Source organism: Telmatherina bonti (assembly GCF_933228915.1).
Source record: "Telmatherina bonti genome assembly, chromosome: 23".
NCBI classification, from domain to species: domain Eukaryota; kingdom Metazoa; phylum Chordata; class Actinopteri; order Atheriniformes; family Telmatherinidae; genus Telmatherina; species Telmatherina bonti.
Window position 1 is genome coordinate 2,306,382 of NC_136632.1, and position 20,152 is coordinate 2,326,533.

The 20,152-nt window shown below is 45.4% G+C and overlaps 1 protein-coding gene across 1 annotated transcript in view; it reads left to right on the forward strand.

Moving 5' to 3' along the window:
* Positions 1–3,443: 3,443 nt before the first annotated feature.
* Positions 3,444–20,152, forward strand: part of LOC306773318 (protein bicaudal D homolog 1-like) — a gene marked incomplete at both ends in the record, with an annotated part of 73,639 nt that continues 56,930 nt past the window's right edge. Inside the window, one exon of the mRNA XM_079263108.1 lies at positions 3,444–3,662. Coding sequence (XP_079119234.1) covers positions 3,444–3,662 — 219 coding nt within the window. The remainder of the gene's footprint in view (positions 3,663–20,152) is intronic.

Genomic DNA, 20,152 nt, shown 5'->3' on the forward strand with positions numbered 1-20,152 from the left:
ATTTTTCATTCACAAATGTGAAGTTCAGAAATGCTCCCCGATTTAATCTTTTTTTTTTTTTTTTTTTTTTTTTTTAATGAGCTCAAATTATATGTAAAATCTTTGAATTGTATGGAAAACCCCATAGCTCAAACAATGTTTTCCTATTTACATGATATTCCCTTGGAATGTTTTTCGTCATTTTTGCACTTTTGATTTATTTAATTTCTTTAATGCTCGAACTGTTCGCAATTGTTCCCTTATGTCAAATGTTACAATAGTAAAAGAACAGCCATGTTTATTATATTGCATATATTCACTTACATAGACACACATAGAAAGAGAGAGAGAATCATGAAAAGATCATGAGAATTTACAGACATTTCAGACATCTGGTTTTGTAACAGGAGCAACTTAGAAGGATTTTGAAGTGATGTAAGAAATACATGTAATGTTTAGATGTGGGCAAATGTTTCCTTTTAGTCTGAATTTAATGAACGTTATTAAAGAGCCATAACCTGGTCCTTTAATGTGTCCACTGTCCTCTCAGTGTTTTCAAATAATTCTTGGTTTATTATGGACTAAAAGGGACAATTAGCCTGAAGAAAAAAGACAGAATGACAGAAACTCATCATAAAATATTTATTGGAAGATAAAAGTACATTATGTCAAATATACGGAAGCCATTTAGGGGAACAACATAATTTAACTTGACTTTATGCATTTTTTTCTTTGTGACAAACAGAAGTGTTGCATTCCCACCATAAAACTGTTTTTTTTGTGTGTGTCTTGTCCAGCATTTAGGCAGCAGAATGATGGTCTGGATGTTGTGTTCTGTTGAGCAAATTTTCTTTGCCAAGGGAAGCTTTATAGATATAATGATCCCCTTGACTTTCTGAATTTTGATTTTATTTCTATATTTATTTTGCTTTATTGTTTGAATCATTGATTTTGTACTGCTGGACCGGAGAGGACAGAAGAAAGACAGAAAGAGAAAGAAAAGAAAACACCTCATAGGAAAAGTGAAATCAAGTAGACGAAGAGATGCAGTGAAAGACATAATGGGAGAAAAGGGGATAGGAAAGAAAAAAAAGAACCCTAAAAAAAAAAAAAGAACCCAGAAACAAACAAACAAAAAAAAAACAACCTACAGATGTACACATATATACACACACACATACACATACACACACATATATATATATATATATATAAGGAGGTGTGTGTGTGTATATATATATATATATATATATATATATATATATATATATATATATATATATATATATATATATATATATACACACACACACATCTATGCACACACATACACACACATACATACGTACAAACATATACGCACTTGCCAGTATGAACACATATACATACACATACAAGCCAACTTTAGATCATAGTAACTAAACTATGAATGTAAAAAGTTAAATATAAATGAGAAACAAACAGAAATGAGAAAACTAGCTGCTGTTAGTGAATAAACCTGCAGACGACTCGGTGACTGTGTCACATGCAGAACATGCAGAGTGGAACGTGTTCAGAGAAGACCATGCCAGTGTGACCCCTCCCACACAAAGGCAAGAGGCACGCCAGGAGTACCCCCGAGACCCGGGCCATCGGCAGCCATCCCCAGGCGCAGACCCCAACCGCCCCACCCCGGAGCCAGCCATGCACCGACCGATCGGAGGAGGCAGAGGGGGGTCCCAGCCAGAGTCCCCCGCTGTCAGGGGGAACAGGCCCCAGCAGGCCCGGACCAGCGAGGACCGGCCCCGCCGGGCACCGGCCCCCCAGGGCAGACAGAGCGCGGGCCCCACGGCCCCAAGAGCCCAGAAGCAACCCCCCACCCCCGCAGGCAGAGGGCCCAACCCACACCGACGGAGGGCCGGGATCCCCAGACCGCCACCGAGCACCAAGACCCCCCCATGCATGCATGCACACACACACACACACACACTCACGCATCCACACTTCCTCCTTAAGCACACCCCACCCACCCAATTTCTTACACACGCTCAGACTCACACTCTCCTACCCCCGTTCCCCCACTCACATACTCCCCTATACACACATACACACCTCATAACACCCCCCCCCCCATTCACACACTCCCTTCTTTATACACACACACCCCACTCTACACACACACATACCTCCCTACACCCCTCTATCCACATTCACACTCCTCATTGTACACCCACCCCATCACTCCCCCGTATCACCAACATAACCCCACATGCACACCCCCACCCATCTACATACACCCCCCCTTCCTCCTATCCCAGTGGCCATCCACTTTCCTAAATTCTTTCACCCTGATCCCCCCCCCCCTGAATGAATGCAATAACAACAGTAATACCACTGTTATGTTTTACAGGTTATGCCCTCTGATGGATTAAAGAATTATTATAATTGCAAACGGCATAAATGTAACTTGGCTGAAAACTAGAACAAACTGAAAAGTATAAACTCAGGCTTTTTAATCAAGCGGAAGCAACACGTTTTGAAGCTTTCACTGGAACATTTATTTCACTCCTGCAATGAAACCAAAGCTTGGATCCGTTTGCAGCAGAACCAGCTGCAAACGGCATCTTGGCTTTTAGACTGAATCACTCAGAATGAATCATTCTGTCTGCAGTTCTATGTAGAATTATTGTTTCTTACAAAAGATTTGTTTGTTGTTTTTTCCATAAGAAAAGAAAAGTTTTAATTGTGGAAATATAACATGATCACTTCACGTCCTGAATCTTCTGCACGTCCCCCCCCCCCCCCCCCCCCCCCCCCCCCCCCCGGTTTGGATGAAAACACATTTATGAAACCTTTTTAAGAGGTTTGGAGATAAATCAGTAAAATGAATAAATAATTGCAGGTTGTGAGACAGAAGCAGGTGGAGAGACATGGAACAGGTCTCGTGCACCAGTTTCAGGCCAGTGAAGGAGAAAGGTTCTGTTTATGGTTATTAATAACTTCATCTACCTGCGTTGTTTGTTTGTTTGTATTCATTCCGTGTGTTCGTTTCATCTGTGGTCGTCATGGTAACTCTTTGTGTCCAGCGGTGTGCAGATGTTCCCCCCAGTCCCGCCGGGTCAGCTGCTGGTTCTGGTGTGTGTGTCTGCAGGGGGCGCGTGCGGCACGAGGGCGGACAGGAGCAGTGCCTTGCTTGCCGGCTGCGGGCAGACATGGCGTCCTGACTCCGGTGAATAAGCAGAAAACAGAGCAGAGGGGGGTGGGGGGGCGGGATGATGACACTCCGCATCACTCCGAGCATCATCTGGAGGAAGATGAGGATGATGATGATGACGCCCTCCGAGATGAAGGCAGCTTTCAGGACTCCTGGATCCGGATTTCCATGAGATTTGAAGCGGCGCTGTGACTTCTCGGAGGCGGTGGGGGGTTCGGTGTCTGCCACCGGGGGGGCTCTCTGCAGAGAGGGGGAGGAGGAGAGAGGGGCGATGGCCGCTGGTGGAGCAGGATGCGGGGACACGGCGGAGGAGTACCGCACCGAGGTGGAGCGCCTCACGCGCGAGCTGGCGGAGGCCAACCGGGAGAAGATCCGCGCGGCGGAGTGCGGACTGGTGGTCCTGGAGGAGAACCAGAGCCTGAAGCAGCAGTACGCCGACCTGGAGGCCGAGCAGGAGGCTCTGCGGCTGGAGCTGGAGCAGCTGCAGGAGGTGGGCTCCTCTCTCTAACAGCCTGCACACCATGTCTTTGTTCTACCTGTGGTCCAGTTACACCTGCTGGACATAGCAACAACACACTCAGCTGACACACACCACAGCCAGGAAAACACCCTGGGGACACAAAGCAGTTGGTCTGTAAAAGTCATTTCTGCACAAATATTTTCCAGATAAAGTAGAGAAAGAATAAGAGGTGTACTTTTAGTCAGTATTTATAAAGCAAGCAGTGTGGATGTGTCTGCATGTAAAGTTCCTGCAGAGTTTAATGAGCTGCTGACACCTGGTCCAATCAGAGACCTGCTTGTTCGGGATCTGAGTTCTCCATCAGCTGGCTCCAATAACTCCAGGGAAGGCTGGAAAAGCAGGTGGAAGGAGGAAGATGGTAAAGAAAAAGTCCCAGAAAGGAAAAGCTAAAGGACAGAAAGAGGAAGTGAGCGTGGGAGAGAGGAGAGAAGGAAAAGCCGGTTCCAGAGAAGATGAAGAGCAGCAGTCATGGACTGTGGATGGACCAGTCTGATTGGACAGCTGCGGTTCTGGTCTGGTTCTGCTGAGCTCAGCTGTCAGGATGATGATGATGATGATAATGATGATGATGAAACATCTTCATGGACTCGGAGACATGAAGAGAAAACAGATCTTAGAGTCATGCAGCAACAGCTGGAAGCATCTCTCCCAGGCTGCCTTCACACTGGTGCTGCTCCGTCTGCATATGATCTAAAAATCTCTTTTCTAAGTGTTTACAGTCCTCCCCCGCAGTGTTTTAAGTCATGAACACACCAAAACTCCTAGAAGAGAAAACAAACTAAACAAACAAACCAGGGTGTGATTAGGGTGTATCTGACTGGAAAGCTGGTTTGAAAATCTCCGGGCTTATGATGTCCAAAGTACGGTGGCTGGGAGGTGCAAAACCAATCAAAATGGTATAAAACACCATCCATCCATCCATCCATCCATCTTCTGCCGCTTATCCGGGGTCGGGTCGCGGGGGCAGCAGCCTAAGCAGGGAAGCCCAGACTTCCCTCTCCCCAGCCACATTTGCCAACTCTGCGGGGGGGATCCCGAGGCGTTCTCAGGCCAGCCGAGAGATATAATCCCTCCAGCGTGTCCTGGGTCTTCCCCGGGGTCTCCTCCCAGAGGGACGTGCCTGGAACACCTCACCAGGGAGGCGTCCAGGAGGCATCCTGACCAGATGCCCGAGCCACCTCAACTGGTTCCTCTCGATGCGAAGGAGCAGCGGCTCTACTCTGAGCCCCTCCCGGATGACTGAGCTCCTCACCCTATCTCTAAGGGAGAGCCCGGCCACCCTGCGGAGGAAACTCATTTCAGCCGCCTGTATACGAGATCTCGTTCTTTCGGTCACGACCCACAGCTCATGACCATAGGTGAGGGTAGGAACGTAGATCGACTGGTAAATCGAGAGCTTCACCTTCTGGCTCAGCTCCTTCTTCATCACGACAGACCGGCGCAGAGCCCGCATTACTGCAGACGCCGCACCGATCCGTCTGTCGATCTCGCGCTCCATCCTTCCCTCACTCGTGAACAAGACCCCGAGATATTTAAACTCCTCCACTTGGGACAGGACCTGACCCCCGACCCGGAGAGGGCAATCCACCCTATTCCGGCTGAGGACCATGGTCTCAGATTTTGAGGTGCTGATTCTCATCCCAGCCGCTTCACACTCGGCCGCGAATCGCTTAAGCGAGAGCTGGAGATCACGACCAGATGAAGCCAACAGGACCACGTCATCCGCAAAAAGCAGGAACCCAATCCTGAGGCCACCAAGTCGGATCCCCTCAACACCTCGGCTGCGCCTAGAAATTCTGTCCATATAAGTTATGAACAGAATCGGTGATAAAGGGCAGCCTTGGCGGAGTCCAACCCTCACCAGAAACGGATCCGACTTACTACCGGCAATGCGGACCAAGCTCTGACACCTGTCGTACAGGGACCGGACAGCTCGTACAAGGGGGTCCAGTACCCCATACTCCCGGAGTACCCCCCACAGGAGCCCCCGGGGGACACGGTCGAATGCCTTCTCCAGGTCCACAAAGCACATGTAGACTGGTTGGGCAAACTCCCATGCCCCCTCCAGGACCCCAGAGAGGGTATAGAGCTGGTCCACTGTTCCGCGACCAGGACGAAAACCACACTGCTCCTCCTCAATCCGGGATTCGACTATCCGGCGGACCCTCCTCTCCAGGACCCCTGAATAGACCTTACCAGGGAGGCTGAGGAGTGTGATTCCCCTGTAATTGGAACACACCCTCCGGTCCCCCTTCTTAAAAAGGGGGACCACCACCCCAGTCTGCCAATCCAGCGGTACTGCCCCCGATGTCCACGCGATGCTGCAGAGGCGTGTCAGCCAGGACAGCCCCACAGCATCCAGAGCCTTAAGGAACTCCGGGCGGATCTCATCCACCCCCGGGGCCTTGCCGCCAAGGAGCTTTTTGACCACCTCAGTGACTTCAGCCCCAGAGATAGGAGAGTCCACCCCTGAGTCCACCAGCTCTGCTTCCTCATCGGAAGACGTGTTGGTAGGATTGAGGAGGTCTTCGAAGTATTCCCTCCACCGACCCACTACATCCCGAGTTGAGGTCAGCAGCTCCCCACCTCCACTGTACACAGTATTGATGGAGCACTGTTTCCCCCTCCTGAGCCGCCGGATGGTGGACCAGAATCTCCTCGAAGCCGTCCGGAAGTCTTTCTCCATGGCCTCGCCGAACTCCTCCCATGCCCGAATTTTTGCCTCGGCAACAGCCGAAGCCGCATGCCGCTTAGCCCGTCGGTACCCATCAGCTGCCTCCAGAGTACCACAGGCCAAGAAGGCCCGATAGGACTCCTTCTTCAGCTTGATGGCATCCCTCACTGCTGGTGTCCACCAACGAGTCCTGGGATTACCGCCATGACAGGCACCAACGACCTTACAGCCACAGCTCCGGCTGGCCGCCTCAGCAATAGAGGCACGGAACACAGCCCATTCAGACTCAATGTCCCCCGCCTCACTCGGGACATGTTCGAAGCTCTGCTGAAGGTGGGAGTTGAAGCTCGCTCTGACGGGGGACTCTGCCAGACGTTCCCAGCAGACCCTCACAACACGTTTGGGCCTGCCAGCTCTGACCGGCTTCCTCCCCCACCATCTGAGCCAACTCACCACCAGGTGGTGATCAGTTGAAGCTCCGCCCCCCTCTTCACCCGAGTGTCCAAGGCATGTGGCCGCAGGGCCGACGATACGACTACAAAGTCGATCATTGAACTGCGGCCCAGGGAATCCTGATGCCAGGTGTACATATGGACACTCTTATGCTGGAACATGGTGTTCGTTATAGACAATCCATGACGAGCACAGAAGTCCAACAACAAAACACCATTTGGGTTCAGAGGGGGGGGACCATGCTTCCCAATCACTCCCCTCCAGGTCTCACTGTCATTGCCCACGTGAGCATTGAAGTCCCCCAGCAGAACAATGGAGTCCCCAGAAGGAGCACCCTCCAGCACTCCCTCCAAGGACTCCAGAAAGGGTGGGTACTCTGAACTGCTGTTCGGTGCATAAGCACAGACAACAGTCAGGACCCGTCCCCCCACCCGGAGGCGGAGGGAAACTACCCTTTCATCCACCGGGGTAAACCCCAACGTGCAGGCACCAAGCTGGGGGCTGATGAGAATGCCCACACCTGCTCGGCGCCTCTCACCATGAGCAACTCCAGAGTGGAAGAAGGTCCAGCCCCTCTCGAGGGTTCTGGTTCCAGAGCCCAAGCCATGCGTCGAGGTGAGTCCAACTATATCTAGTCGGAACCGCTCAACCTCGCGCACAAGCTCAGGCTCCTTCCCCACCAGAGAGGTGACGTTCCACGTCCCTAGAGCCAGCTTCTGCAGCCGGGAATCGGACCGCCAGGGTCCCCGCCCCTTGCTGCCGCCCAGCTCACATTGCACCCGACCCCTACGGCTCCTCCCGCAGATGGTGATGGTATAAAACACATTTCAAAATTTAAAACAAAATTACATTTTAAAAAACCAATTCACCGGCTGCACAGTGGTGGTTAGCACTGTGGCCTCACAGCAAGAAGGTTGCTGGTTCAATCCTCAGCTTGGGGATTGAACAGTGTGTGGAGTTTGCATGTTCTCCCCCTGTATATGTGGGTTCTCTCTGGGTTCTCCAGCTTCCTCCCACCATCCAAAGACATGCATGTCAGGCTAATAGTTTACTCTGCATTGTCCCTAGGTGTGAGTGTGAGTGGTTGTTAGTCTCTGTGTGGCCCTGCGATGGAGCGGCGAGCTGTCCAGGTGTACCCTGCCTTTCACCCAATCGCTGCTGGGATAGGCTCCAGCTTCCCCGCGACCATTGATCCGATTAAACGCTTCAGATAATTAATGAAAACAATTGAAAAACAAATTCTAAAACAAAAAACCAAGTTTGAATTAAAATAAATAAAAAAAACAAATTCACATTTCAGGGAAAAAAAATTTAAAAAACAAATTTATATTTCAAGAAAAATTTGTGCATTTTTAGAAAACAAATATACATTTTAGAAAAAAATAAGATAAAGAAAACAAATTGCTATTTGAGGAAAAAAAATTATATTTCAGGAAAAACTTGTAAAAGAGCCGAGACAATCTACATTTGGCAGAACACTTTTACAGATCCAGAAACACATGAACTAAAAGCAGATTTACACGGAAGGGGAGGGGCTTAAACACCGGAAGTGACACCGTGATGACATCATCTCGTATTAGAAACTAACTTTTTGTAGTCCAACTACGCACAGGAAGTCAGCAGCGATTATTTGAAGATAAAACACTGAATATGTTTTTTTAAAAAAAAAAACCTTTTCCTTTATTGATGAACAGTGGGGCAATAACTGTGGTAGTGTGGTGGTTATGGGAAAGGGGAATGGTGCTTCTTCTCCTCACTCTCATATGGAAGTCGCTTTGGATAAAAGCTTCTGCTAAATGACTGTAGAGTACAACAGTTCTGCCCATTTTACCGAGCCGACAAACAAACATACAAACAGATAAATGCTGGAAAAACAACCTCATCAGCGGAAGTAATAGTTAAAAGCTAAATTAATTTAAAGTTACTGTGCAGAAGTCAGGAGAGAAGAAACATGGTGAAAGTTTCATCTTCAGTTTGTTCCCCTTGTTTGCAGCCTGACAGCTAGATGCTGCTTCTCCATGTTTAGTCTGGACTCTGGTCTGGTCTCTGGTCTGGATTCTGGTCTCGACACTAGTGTGATCTCTGGTCTGGACTCTGGTCTGGACTCTGATCTGGACTTTAGCCTGATCTCTGGTCTTGACTCTTGTCTGGTATCTAGTCTGGACTCTGGTCTGGTCTCTAATCTGGTCTCTAGTATGGACTCTGGTCTGGTCTCTAATCTGGTTTCTAGTATAGCCTCTGGTCTGGACTCTGTTGTGTTCTCTGGTCTGGACACTGGTCTGGACTCTGGTCTGGTCTCTAGTATGGACTCTGGTCTGGACTATGGTCTTGTCTCTGGTCTGGACTCTGGTCTGGTCTCTAGTCTGAACTCTGGTCTGGTCTCTGGTCTGGACTCTGGTCTGGACCCAGTTAAAGCTCCAGCAGCAGTGTCTGGATGAGCTGTGGATGTTTAATGCTCTTTTTAGGAAGTCCTGTTAAAAGACCATTACAGTAATCCAGTCTACTGGTTTTACTGGGAAGTCCTGTTAAAACACCATTACAGTAATCCAGTCTACTGGTTTTACTGGAAAGTCCTGTTAAAAGACCATTACAGTAACCCAGTCTACTGGTTTTACTGGGAAGTCCTGTTAAAACACCATTACAGTAATCCAGTCTACTGGTTTTACTGGAAAGTCCTGTTAAAAGACCATTACAGTAACCCAGTCTACTGGTTTTACTGGAAAGTCCTGTTAAAAGACCATTACAGTAACCCAGTCTACTGGTTTTACTGGGAAGTCCTGTTAAAACACCATTACAGTAATCCAGTCTACTGGTTTTACTGGAAAGTCCTGTTAAAACACCATTACAGTAATCCAGTCTACTGGTTTTACTGGAAAGTCCTGTTAAAAGACCATTACAGTAATCCAGTCTACTGGTTTTACTGGAAAGTCCTGTTAAAAGACCATTACAGTAACCCAGTCTACTGGTTTTACTGGGAAGTCCTGTTAAAACACCATTACAGTAATCCAGTCTACTGGTTTTACTGGAAAGTCCTGTTAAAAGACCATTACAGTAATCCAGTATAATGGTTTTACTGGAAAGTCCTGTTAAAAGACCATTACAGTAATCCAGTCTACTGGTTTTACTGGAAAGTCCTGTTAAAAGACCATTACAGTAATCCAGTCTACTGGTTTTACTGGGAAGTCCTTTTAAAACACCATTACAGTAATCCAGTCTACTGGTTTTACTGGAAAGTCCTGTTAAAAGACCATTACAGTAATCCAGTCTACTGGTTTTACTGGGAAGTCCTGTTAAAACACCATTACAGTAATCCAGTCTACTGGTTTTACTGGAAAGTCCTGTTAAAAGACCATTACAGTAACCCAGTCTACTGGTTTTACTGGGAAGTCCTGTTAAAACACCATTACAGTAATCCAGTCTACTGGTTTTACTGGAAAGTCCTGTTAAAAGACCATTACAGTAATCCAGTATAATGGTTTTACTGGAAAGTCCTGTTAAAAGACCATTACAGTAATCCAGTCTACTGGTTTTACTGGAAAGTCCTGTTAAAAGACCATTACAGTAATCCAGTCTACTGGTTTTACTGGGAAGTCCTGTTAAAACACCATTACAGTAATCCAGTCTACTGGTTTTACTGGAAAGTCCTGTTAAAAGACCATTACAGTAATCCAGTCTACTGGTTTTACTGGAAAGTCCTGTTAAAAGACCATTACAGTAATCCAGTCTACTGGTTTTACTGGAAAGTCCTGTTAAAAGACCATTACAGTAATCCAGTCTACTGGTTTTACTGGAAAGTCCTGTTAAAACACCATTACAGTAATCCAGTCTACTGGTTTTACTGGAAAGTCCTGTTAAAAGACCATTACAGTAATCCAGTCTACTGGTTTTACTGGAAAGTCCTGTTAAAAGACCATTACAGTAATCCAGTCTACTGGTTTTACTGGAAAGTCCTGTTAAAAGACCATTACAGTAATCCAGTCTACTGGTTTTACTTGAAAGTCCTGTTAAAAGACCATTACAGTAATCCAGTATAATGGTTTTACTGGAAAGTCCTGTTAAAAGACCATTACAGTAATCCAGTCTACTGGTTTTACTGGAAAGTCCTGTTTAAAGACCATTACAGTAATCCAGTCTACTGGTTTTACTGGGAAGTCCTGTTAAAACACCATTACAGTAATCCAGTCTACTGGTTTTACTGGAAAGTCCTGTTAAAAGACCATTACAGTAATCCAGTCTACTGGTTTTACTGGAAAGTCCTGTTAAAAGACCATTACAGTAATCCAGTCTACTGGTTTTACTGGGAAGTCCTGTTAAAACACCATTACAGTAATCCAGTCTACTGGTTTTACTGGAAAGTCCTGTTAAAACACCATTACAGTAATCCAGTCTACTGGTTTTACTGGAAAGTCCTGTTAAAAGACCATTACAGTAACCCAGTCTACTGGTTTTACTGGGAAGTCCTGTTAAAACACCATTACAGTAATCCAGTCTACTGGTTTTACTGGAAAGTCCTGTTAAAAGACCATTACAGTAATCCAGTCTACTGGTTTTACTGGAAAGTCCTGTTAAAAGACCATTACAGTAATCCAGTCTACTGGTTTTACTGGGAAGTCCTTTTAAAACACCATTACAGTAATCCAGTCTACTGGTTTTACTGGAAAGTCCTGTTAAAAGACCATTACAGTAATCCAGTCTACTGGTTTTACTGGGAAGTCCTGTTAAAACACCATTACAGTAATCCAGTCTACTGGTTTTACTGGAAAGTCCTGTTAAAAGACCATTACAGTAACCCAGTCTACTGGTTTTACTGGGAAGTCCTGTTAAAACACCATTACAGTAATCCAGTCTACTGGTTTTACTGGAAAGTCCTGTTAAAAGACCATTACAGTAATCCAGTATAATGGTTTTACTGGAAAGTCCTGTTAAAAGACCATTACAGTAATCCAGTCTACTGGTTTTACTGGAAAGTCCTGTTAAAAGACCATTACAGTAATCCAGTCTACTGGTTTTACTGGGAAGTCCTGTTAAAACACCATTACAGTAATCCAGTCTACTGGTTTTACTGGAAAGTCCTGTTAAAAGACCATTACAGTAATCCAGTCTACTGGTTTTACTGGAAAGTCCTGTTAAAAGACCATTACAGTAATCCAGTCTACTGGTTTTACTGGAAAGTCCTGTTAAAAGACCATTACAGTAATCCAGTCTACTGGTTTTACTGGAAAGTCCTGTTAAAAGACCATTACAGTAATCCAGTCTACTGGTTTTACTTGAAAGTCCTGTTAAAAGACCATTACAGTAATCCAGTATAATGGTTTTACTGGAAAGTCCTGTTAAAAGACCATTACAGTAATCCAGTCTACTGGTTTTACTGGAAAGTCCTGTTTAAAGACCATTACAGTAATCCAGTCTACTGGTTTTACTGGGAAGTCCTGTTAAAACACCATTACAGTAATCCAGTATAATGGTTTTACTGGAAAGTCCTGTTAAAAGACCATTACAGTAATCCAGTCTACTGGTTTTACTGGGAAGTCCTGTTAAAACACCATTACAGTAATCCAGTCTACTGGTTTTACTGGAAAGTCCTGTTAAAAGACCATTACAGTAATCCAGTCTACTGGTTTTACTGGAAAGTCCTGTTAAAAGACCATTACAGTAATCCAGTCTACTGGTTTTACTTGAAAGTCCTGTTGAAAGAAAAAAAAGATTAAATCATCCACATCCTCATCCTACCTAGACTTGTAGTACTGTATGTCATCATGACAGGGTTTTCCTGATGTTTTTTGTCAAACAGTATAGATTTAAATTATACATATTCTATGAAAAAAATATTTTTCTATTTGTATATATAGTGTCATTGTTTTACGTTTTCTTCATGTATATATGTACATACACATGTTGGTGATCACCTTTATGTGATTGGAAGTCCTGTTAAAAGGCCATTCCAGTGATCCAGTCTGCTGGAGATGAATGATGGAAGAGTTTGTTGTGGTCTTTCTGGGGGACTAAAGTTTCATCCTGTCGATGTTTGAAATTAAATATCAGTTTTTTCTTCATGTAACTAGAAAATTCTCTGTCATCTAGATGTTTATTTCTTTCAAACACTAAGTCTGTTGGACTGCTGTCGTCTGGTGACAAAGACATATAAAGTCATATGTCATCTGCATAACTGTGATAATTGATAAGTTCTGTCTTATTTGACCCAAAGAAAGCAGATACAAGTTGAACAAAAGAGGTCCAAGGACTGACCCCTGAGGTACTCCAAAGATCATGGCCATTCACTCGCCTTCTAAATTGGACCTGAACTAGTAAAGGACAACTTCAGAAAGTCCAACCCAGTTTTCCAGGTTGTGGAAAACTGGGAACAGGATTTTGTGATCTACAGCAGGGATCCCCAACCCTGGTCCTCGAGGATTGTTGTCCTTCAGGTTTTCCAAGTGCTCCTCCTGGAACACGCCTGACTTAGACAAGTTCTGCACATGTCTGCTAAATACACATTGATTTGAATCTGGTGTGGTGCAGCAGGGACCACTTGGAAAACCTGCAGGACACCGGTCTTCGAGAACCACAATTGGGGATCTCTGATCTACAGTATCACACTGAGATACAGCAGAACCAGGACTGATACAGAACCAGAACCAGAATCAGTATTTAAACTGTCATTTAAGATTTGACCAGAACTGTTTCAGCACTGTGATGAGGTCGACAGCCGGGCTGGAATTTATAAGGATATTCAGATTTACTTCAGAAGTCATTAAGCTGATTGAACACGAATTTCTCAATTTAGTTGTATATAAAAGAGGTTAGAACCAGGTCTGTAGCTGGTTAGAGACTGCTCTGTAGCTGGTTAGAGACTGGTCTATAGCTGGTTAGAGACAGGATTATAGCTGGTTAGAGACAGGTCTATAGCTGGTTAGAGACTGGTCTATAGCTGGTTAGAGACAGGATTATAGCTGGTTAGAGACAGGTCTATAGCTGGTTAGAGACAGGTCTGTAGCTGGTTAGAGACATGTTTATAGCTGGTTAGAGACAGGTCTATAGCTGGTTAGAGACATGTCTATAGCTGGTTAGAGACAGGTCTATAGCTGGTTAGAGACAGGTCTATAGCTGGTTAGAGACAGGTCTGTAGCTGGTTAGAGACAGGTCTGTAGCTGGTTAGAGACATGTTTATAGCTGGTTAGAGACAGGACTATAGCTGGTTAGAGACAGGTCTGTAGCTGGTTAGAGACATGTTTATACCTGGTTAGAGACAGGATTATAGCTGGTTAGAGACTGGTCTATAGCTGGTTAGAGACAGGTCTATAGCTGGTTAGAGACTGGTCTATAGCTGGTTAGAGACAGGTGTAGCTGGTTCGAGACAGGTCTGTAGCTGGTTAGAGACAGGTCTATAGCTGGTTAGAGACAGGATTATAGCTGGTTAGAGACAGGTCTATAGCTTGTTAGAGACAGGTCTGTAGCTGGTTAGAGACTGGTCTATAGCTGGTTAGAGACAGGTCTGTAGCTGGTTAGAGACAGGATTATAGCTGGTTAGAGACAGGATTATAGCTGGTTAGAGACAGGTCTATAGCTGGTTAGAGACTGATCTCTAGCTGGTTAGAGACAGGTCTGTAGCTTGTTAGAGACAGGATTATAGCTGGTTAGAGACAGGTCTGTAGCTGGTTAGAGACATGTCTATAGCTGGTTAGAGACAGGTCTGTAGCTGGTTAGAGACATGTTTATAGCTGGTTAGAGACAGGTCTATAGCTGGTTAGAGACAGGTCTATAGCTGGTTAGAGACAGGTCTATAGCTGGTTAGAGACAGGATTATAGCTGGTTAGAGACAGGATTATAGCTGGTTAGAGACTTGTCTATAGCTGGTTAGAGACAGGTCTGTAGCTGGTTAGAGACAGGTCTATAGCTGGTTAGAGACAGGATTATAGCTGGTTAGAGACAGGATTATAGCTGGTTAGAGACAGGTCTATAGCTGGTTAGAGACAGGATTATAGCTGGTTAGAGACAGGTCTATAGCTGGTTAGAGACAGGATTATAGCTGGTTAGAGACAGGTCTATAGCTGGTTAGAGACAGGATTATAGCTGGTTAGAGACAGGATTATAGCTGGTTATAGACAGGTCTATAGCTGGTTAGAGACAAGTCTGTAGCTGGTTAGAGACAGGATTATAGCTGGTTAGAGACAGGATTATAGCTGGTTAGAGACAGGTCTATACCTGGTTAGAGACAGGTCTGTAGCTGGTTAGAGACAGGATTATAGCTGGTTAGAGACAGGATTATAGCTGGTTAGAGACTGGTCTATAGCTGGTTAGAGACAGGTCTGTAGCTGGTTAGAGACTGGTCTATAGCTGGTTAGAGACAGGATTATAGCTGGTTAGAGACAGGTCTGTAGCTGGTTAGAGACAGGTCCGTAGCTGGTTAGAGACATGTCTATAGCTGGTTAGAGACAGGATTATAGCTTGTTAGAGACAGGTCTGTAGCTGGTTAGAGACTGGTCTGTAGCTGGTTAGAGACAGGATTATAGCTGGTTAGGGACAGGTCTGTAGCTGGTTAGAGACAGGTCTGTAGCTGGTTAGAGACAGGTCTATAGCTGGTTAGAGACAGGATTATAGCTGGTTAGAGACAGGTCTGTAGCTGGTTAGAGACAGGTCTATAGCTGGTTAGAGACAGGATTATAGCTGGTTAGAGACAGGTCTGTAGCTGGTTAGAGACAGGTCTATAGCTGGTTAGAGACAGGATTATAGCTGGTTAGAGACAGATCTGTAGCTGGTTAGAGACAGGATTATAACTGGTTAGAGACAGGTCTATAGTTGGTTAGAGACAGGATTATAGCTGGTTAGAGACAGGTGTGTAGCTGGTTAGAGACTGGTCTATAGCTGGTTAGAGACAGGTCTATAGCTGGTTAGAGACAGGATTATAGCTGGTTAGAGACAGGTTTATAGCTGGTTAGAGACAGGTCTATAGCTGGTTAAAGACTCGTCTGTAGCTGGTTAGAGACAGGTCTGTAGCTGGTTAGAGACAGGTCTATAGCTGGTTAGAGACTAGTCTGTAGCTGGTTAGAGACAGGTCTGTAGCTGCTTAGAGACAGGATTATAGCTGGTTAGAGACAGGTCTATAGCTGGTTAGAGACTGCTCTGTAGCTGGTTAGAGACAGGTCTATAGCTGGTTAGAGACTGCTCTGTAGCTGGTTAGAGACAGGTCTGTAGCTGGTTAGAGACTGCTCTGTAGCTGGTTATAGACTGGTCTATAGCTGGTTAGAGGCTAGTCTGTAGCTGGTTAGAGACAGGTCTGTAGCTGGTTAGAGACTGCTCTGTAGCTGGTTAGAGACAGGTCTGTAGCTGGTTAGAGACTGCTCTGTAGCTGGTTATAGACTGGTCTATAGCTGGTTAGAGGCTAGTCTGTAGCTGGTTAGAGACAGGTCTATAGCTGGTTAGAGACTGCTCTGTAGCTGGTTAGAGACAGGTCTGTAGCTGGTTAGAGACTGCTCTGTAGCTGGTTATAGACTGGTCTATAGCTGGTTAGAGACAGGATTATAGCTGGTTAGAGACAGGTCTATAGCTGGTTAGAGACAGGTCTATAGCTGGTTAGAGACTAGTCTGTAGCTGGTTAGATACTGGTCTGTAGCTGGTTAGAGACAGGTCTATAGCTGGTTAGAGACTAGTCTGTAGCTAGTTAGAGACAGGTCTGTAGCTGGTTAGAGACAGGTCTATAGCTGGTTAGAGACAGGTCTGTAGCTGGTTAGAGACAGGATTCTAGCTGGTTAGACACTGGTCTGTAGCTGGTTAGAGACAGGTCTGTAGCTGGTTAGAGACAGGTCTATAGCTGGTTAGAGACTAGTCTATAGCTGGTTAGAGACTGCTCTGTAGCTGGTTATAGACTGGTCTATAGCTGGTTAGAGGCTAGTCTGTAGCTGGTTAGAGACAGGTCTGTAGCTGGTTAGAGACAGGTCTGTAGCTGGTTAGAGACTGGTCTATAGCTGGTTAGAGACTAGTCTGTAGCTGGTTAGAGACAGGTCTGTAGCTGGTTAGAGACAGGTCTATAGCTGGTTAGAGACTAGTCTGTAGCTGGTTAGAGACAGGTCTGTAGCTGGTTAGAGACTAGTCTGTAGCTGGTTAGAGACAGGTCTGTAGCTGGTTAGAGACAGGTCTATAGCTGGTTAGAGACTAGTCTATAGCTGGTTAGAGACTGCTCTGTAGCTGGTTAGAGACAGGTCTATAGCTGGTTAGAGACTAGTCTATAGCTGGTTAGAGACTGCTCTGTAGCTGGTTATAGACTGGTCTATAGCTGGTTAGAGGCTAGTCTGTAGCTGGTTAGAGACAGGTCTGTAGCTGGTTAGAGACAGGTCTGTAGCTGGTTAGAGACTGGTCTATAGCTGGTTAGAGACAGGTCTGTAGCTGGTTAGAGACAGGTCTATAGCTGGTTAGAGACAGGATTATAGCTGGTTAGAGACTGGTCTATAGCTGGTTAGAGACAGGATTATAGCTGGTTAGAGACAGGTCTATAGCTGGTTAGAGACAGGATTATAGCTGGTTAGAGACAGGTCTATAGCTGGTTAGAGACAGGATTATAGCTGGTTAGAGACAGGATTATAGCTGGTTATAGACAGGTCTATAGCTGGTTAGAGACAAGTCTGTAGCTGGTTAGAGACAGGATTATAGCTGGTTAGAGACAGGTCTATACCTGGTTAGAGACAGGTCTGTAGCTGGTTAGAGACAGGATTATAGCTGGTTAGAGAGAGGTCTATACCTGGTTAGAGACAGGTCTGTAGCTGGTTAGAGACAGGATTATAGCTGGTTAGAGACAGGATTATAGCTGGTTAGAGACTGGTCTATAGCTGGTTAGAGACAGGTCTGTAGCTGGTTAGAGACAGGTCTATAGCTGGTTAGAGACAGGATTATAGCTGGTTAGAGACAGGTCTGTAGCTGGTTAGAGACAGGATTATAGCTTGTTAGAGACAGGTCTGTAGCTGGTTAGAGACTGGTCTGTAGCTGGTTAGAGACAGGATTATAGCTGGTTAGGGACAGGTCTGTAGCTGGTTAGAGACAGGTCTATAGCTGGTTAGAGACAGGATTATAGCTGGTTAGAGACAGGTCTGTAGCTGGTTAGAGACAGGTCTATAGCTGGTTAGAGACAGGATTATAGCTGAAGAGACAGGATTATAGCTGGTTAGAGACAGGTCTATAGCTGGTTAGAGACAGGATTATAGCTGGTTAGAGACAGGTCTGTAGCTGGTTAGAGACAGGTCTATAGCTGGTTAGAGACAGGATTATAGCTGGTTAGAGACAGGTCTGTAGCTGGTTAGAGACAGGTCTATAGCTGGTTAGAGACAGGATTATAGCTGGTTAGAGACAGGTCTATAGCTGGTTAGAGACAGGATTATAGCTGGTTAGAGACAGGTCTGTAGCTGGTTAGAGACAGGTCTATAGCTGGTTAGAGACAGGATTATAGCTGGTTAGAGACAGGTCTGTAGCTGGTTAGAGACAGGTCTATAGCTGGTTAGAGACAGGATTATAGCTGAAGAGACAGGATTATAGCTGGTTAGAGACAGGTCTGTAGCTGGTTAGAGACAGGATTATAACTGGTTAGAGACAGGTCTATAGTTGGTTAGAGACAGGATTATAGCTGGTTAGAGACAGGTGTGTAGCTGGTTAGAGACTGGTCTATAGCTGGTTAGAGACAGGTCTATAGCTGGTTAGAGACAGGATTATAGCTGGTTAGAGACAGGTTTATAGCTGGTTAGAGACAGGTCTATAGCTGGTTAAAGACAGGTTTATAGCTGGTTAGAGACTGGTCTATAGCTGGTTAGAGAGATGTCTATAGCTGGTTAGAGACTAGTCTATAGCTGGTTAGAGACTGCTCTGTAGCTGGTTAGAGACAGGTCTATAGCTGGTTAGAGACTAGTCTATAGCTGGTTAGAGACTGCTCTGTAGCTGGTTATAGACTGGTCTATAGCTGGTTAGAGGCTAGTCTGTAGCTGGTTAGAGACAGGTCTGTAGCTGGTTAGAGACAGGTCTGTAGCTGGTTAGAGACTGGTCTATAGCTGGTTAGAGACAGGTCTGTAGCTGGTTAGAGACAGGTCTATAGCTGGTTAGAGACAGGATTATAGCTGGTTAGAGACTGGTCTATAGCTGGTTAGAGACAGGATTATAGCTGGTTAGAGACAGGTCTACAGCTGGTTAGAGACAGGATTATAGCTGGTTAGAGACAGGTCTATAGCTGGTTAGAGACAGGATTATAGCTGGTTAGAGACAGGATTATAGCTGGTTATAGACAGGTCTATAGCTGGTTAGAGACAAGTCTGTAGCTGGTTAGAGACAGGATTATAGCTGGTTAGAGACAGGTCTATACCTGGTTAGAGACAGGTCTGTAGCTGGTTAGAGACAGGATTATAGCTGGTTAGAGACAGGTCTATACCTGGTTAGAGACAGGTCTGTAGCTGGTTAGAGACAGGATTATAGCTGGTTAGAGACAGGATTATAGCTGGTTAGAGACTGGTCTATAGCTGGTTAGAGACAGGTCTGTAGCTGGTTAGAGACAGGTCTATAGCTGGTTAGAGACAGGATTATAGCTGGTTAGAGACAGGTCTGTAGCTGGTTAGAGACAGGTCCGTAGCTGGTTAGAGACATGTCTATAGCTGGTTAGAGACAGGATTATAGCTTGTTAGAGACAGGTCTGTAGCTGGTTAGAGACTGGTCTGTAGCTGGTTAGAGACAGGATTATAGCTGGTTAGGGACAGGTCTGTAGCTGGTTAGAGACAGGTCTGTAGCTGGTTAGAGACAGGTCTATAGCTGGTTAGAGACAGGATTATAGCTGGTTAGAGACAGGTCTGTAGCTGGTTAGAGACAGGTCTATAGCTGGTTAGAGACAGGATTATAGCTGGTTAGAGACAGGTCTGTAGCTGGTTAGAGACAGGTCTATAGCTGGTTAGAGACAGGATTATAGCTGAAGAGACAGGATTATAGCTGGTTAGAGACAGGTCTGTAGCTGGTTAGAGACAGGATTATAACTGGTTAGAGACAGGTCTATAGTTGGTTAGAGACAGGATTATAGCTGGTTAGAGACAGGTGTGTAGCTGGTTAGAGACTGGTCTATAGCTGGTTAGAGACAGGTCTATAGCTGGTTAGAGACAGGATTATAGCTGGTTAGAGACAGGTTTATAGCTGGTTAGAGACAGGTCTATAGCTGGTTAAAGACAGGTTTATAGCTGGTTAGAGACTGGTCTATAGCTGGTTAGAGAGATGTCTGTAGCTGGTTAGAGACAGGTTTATAGCTGGTTAGAGACAGGTCAATAGCTGGTTAGAGACAGGATTATAGCTGGTTAGAGACATGTCTGTAGCTGGTTAGAGA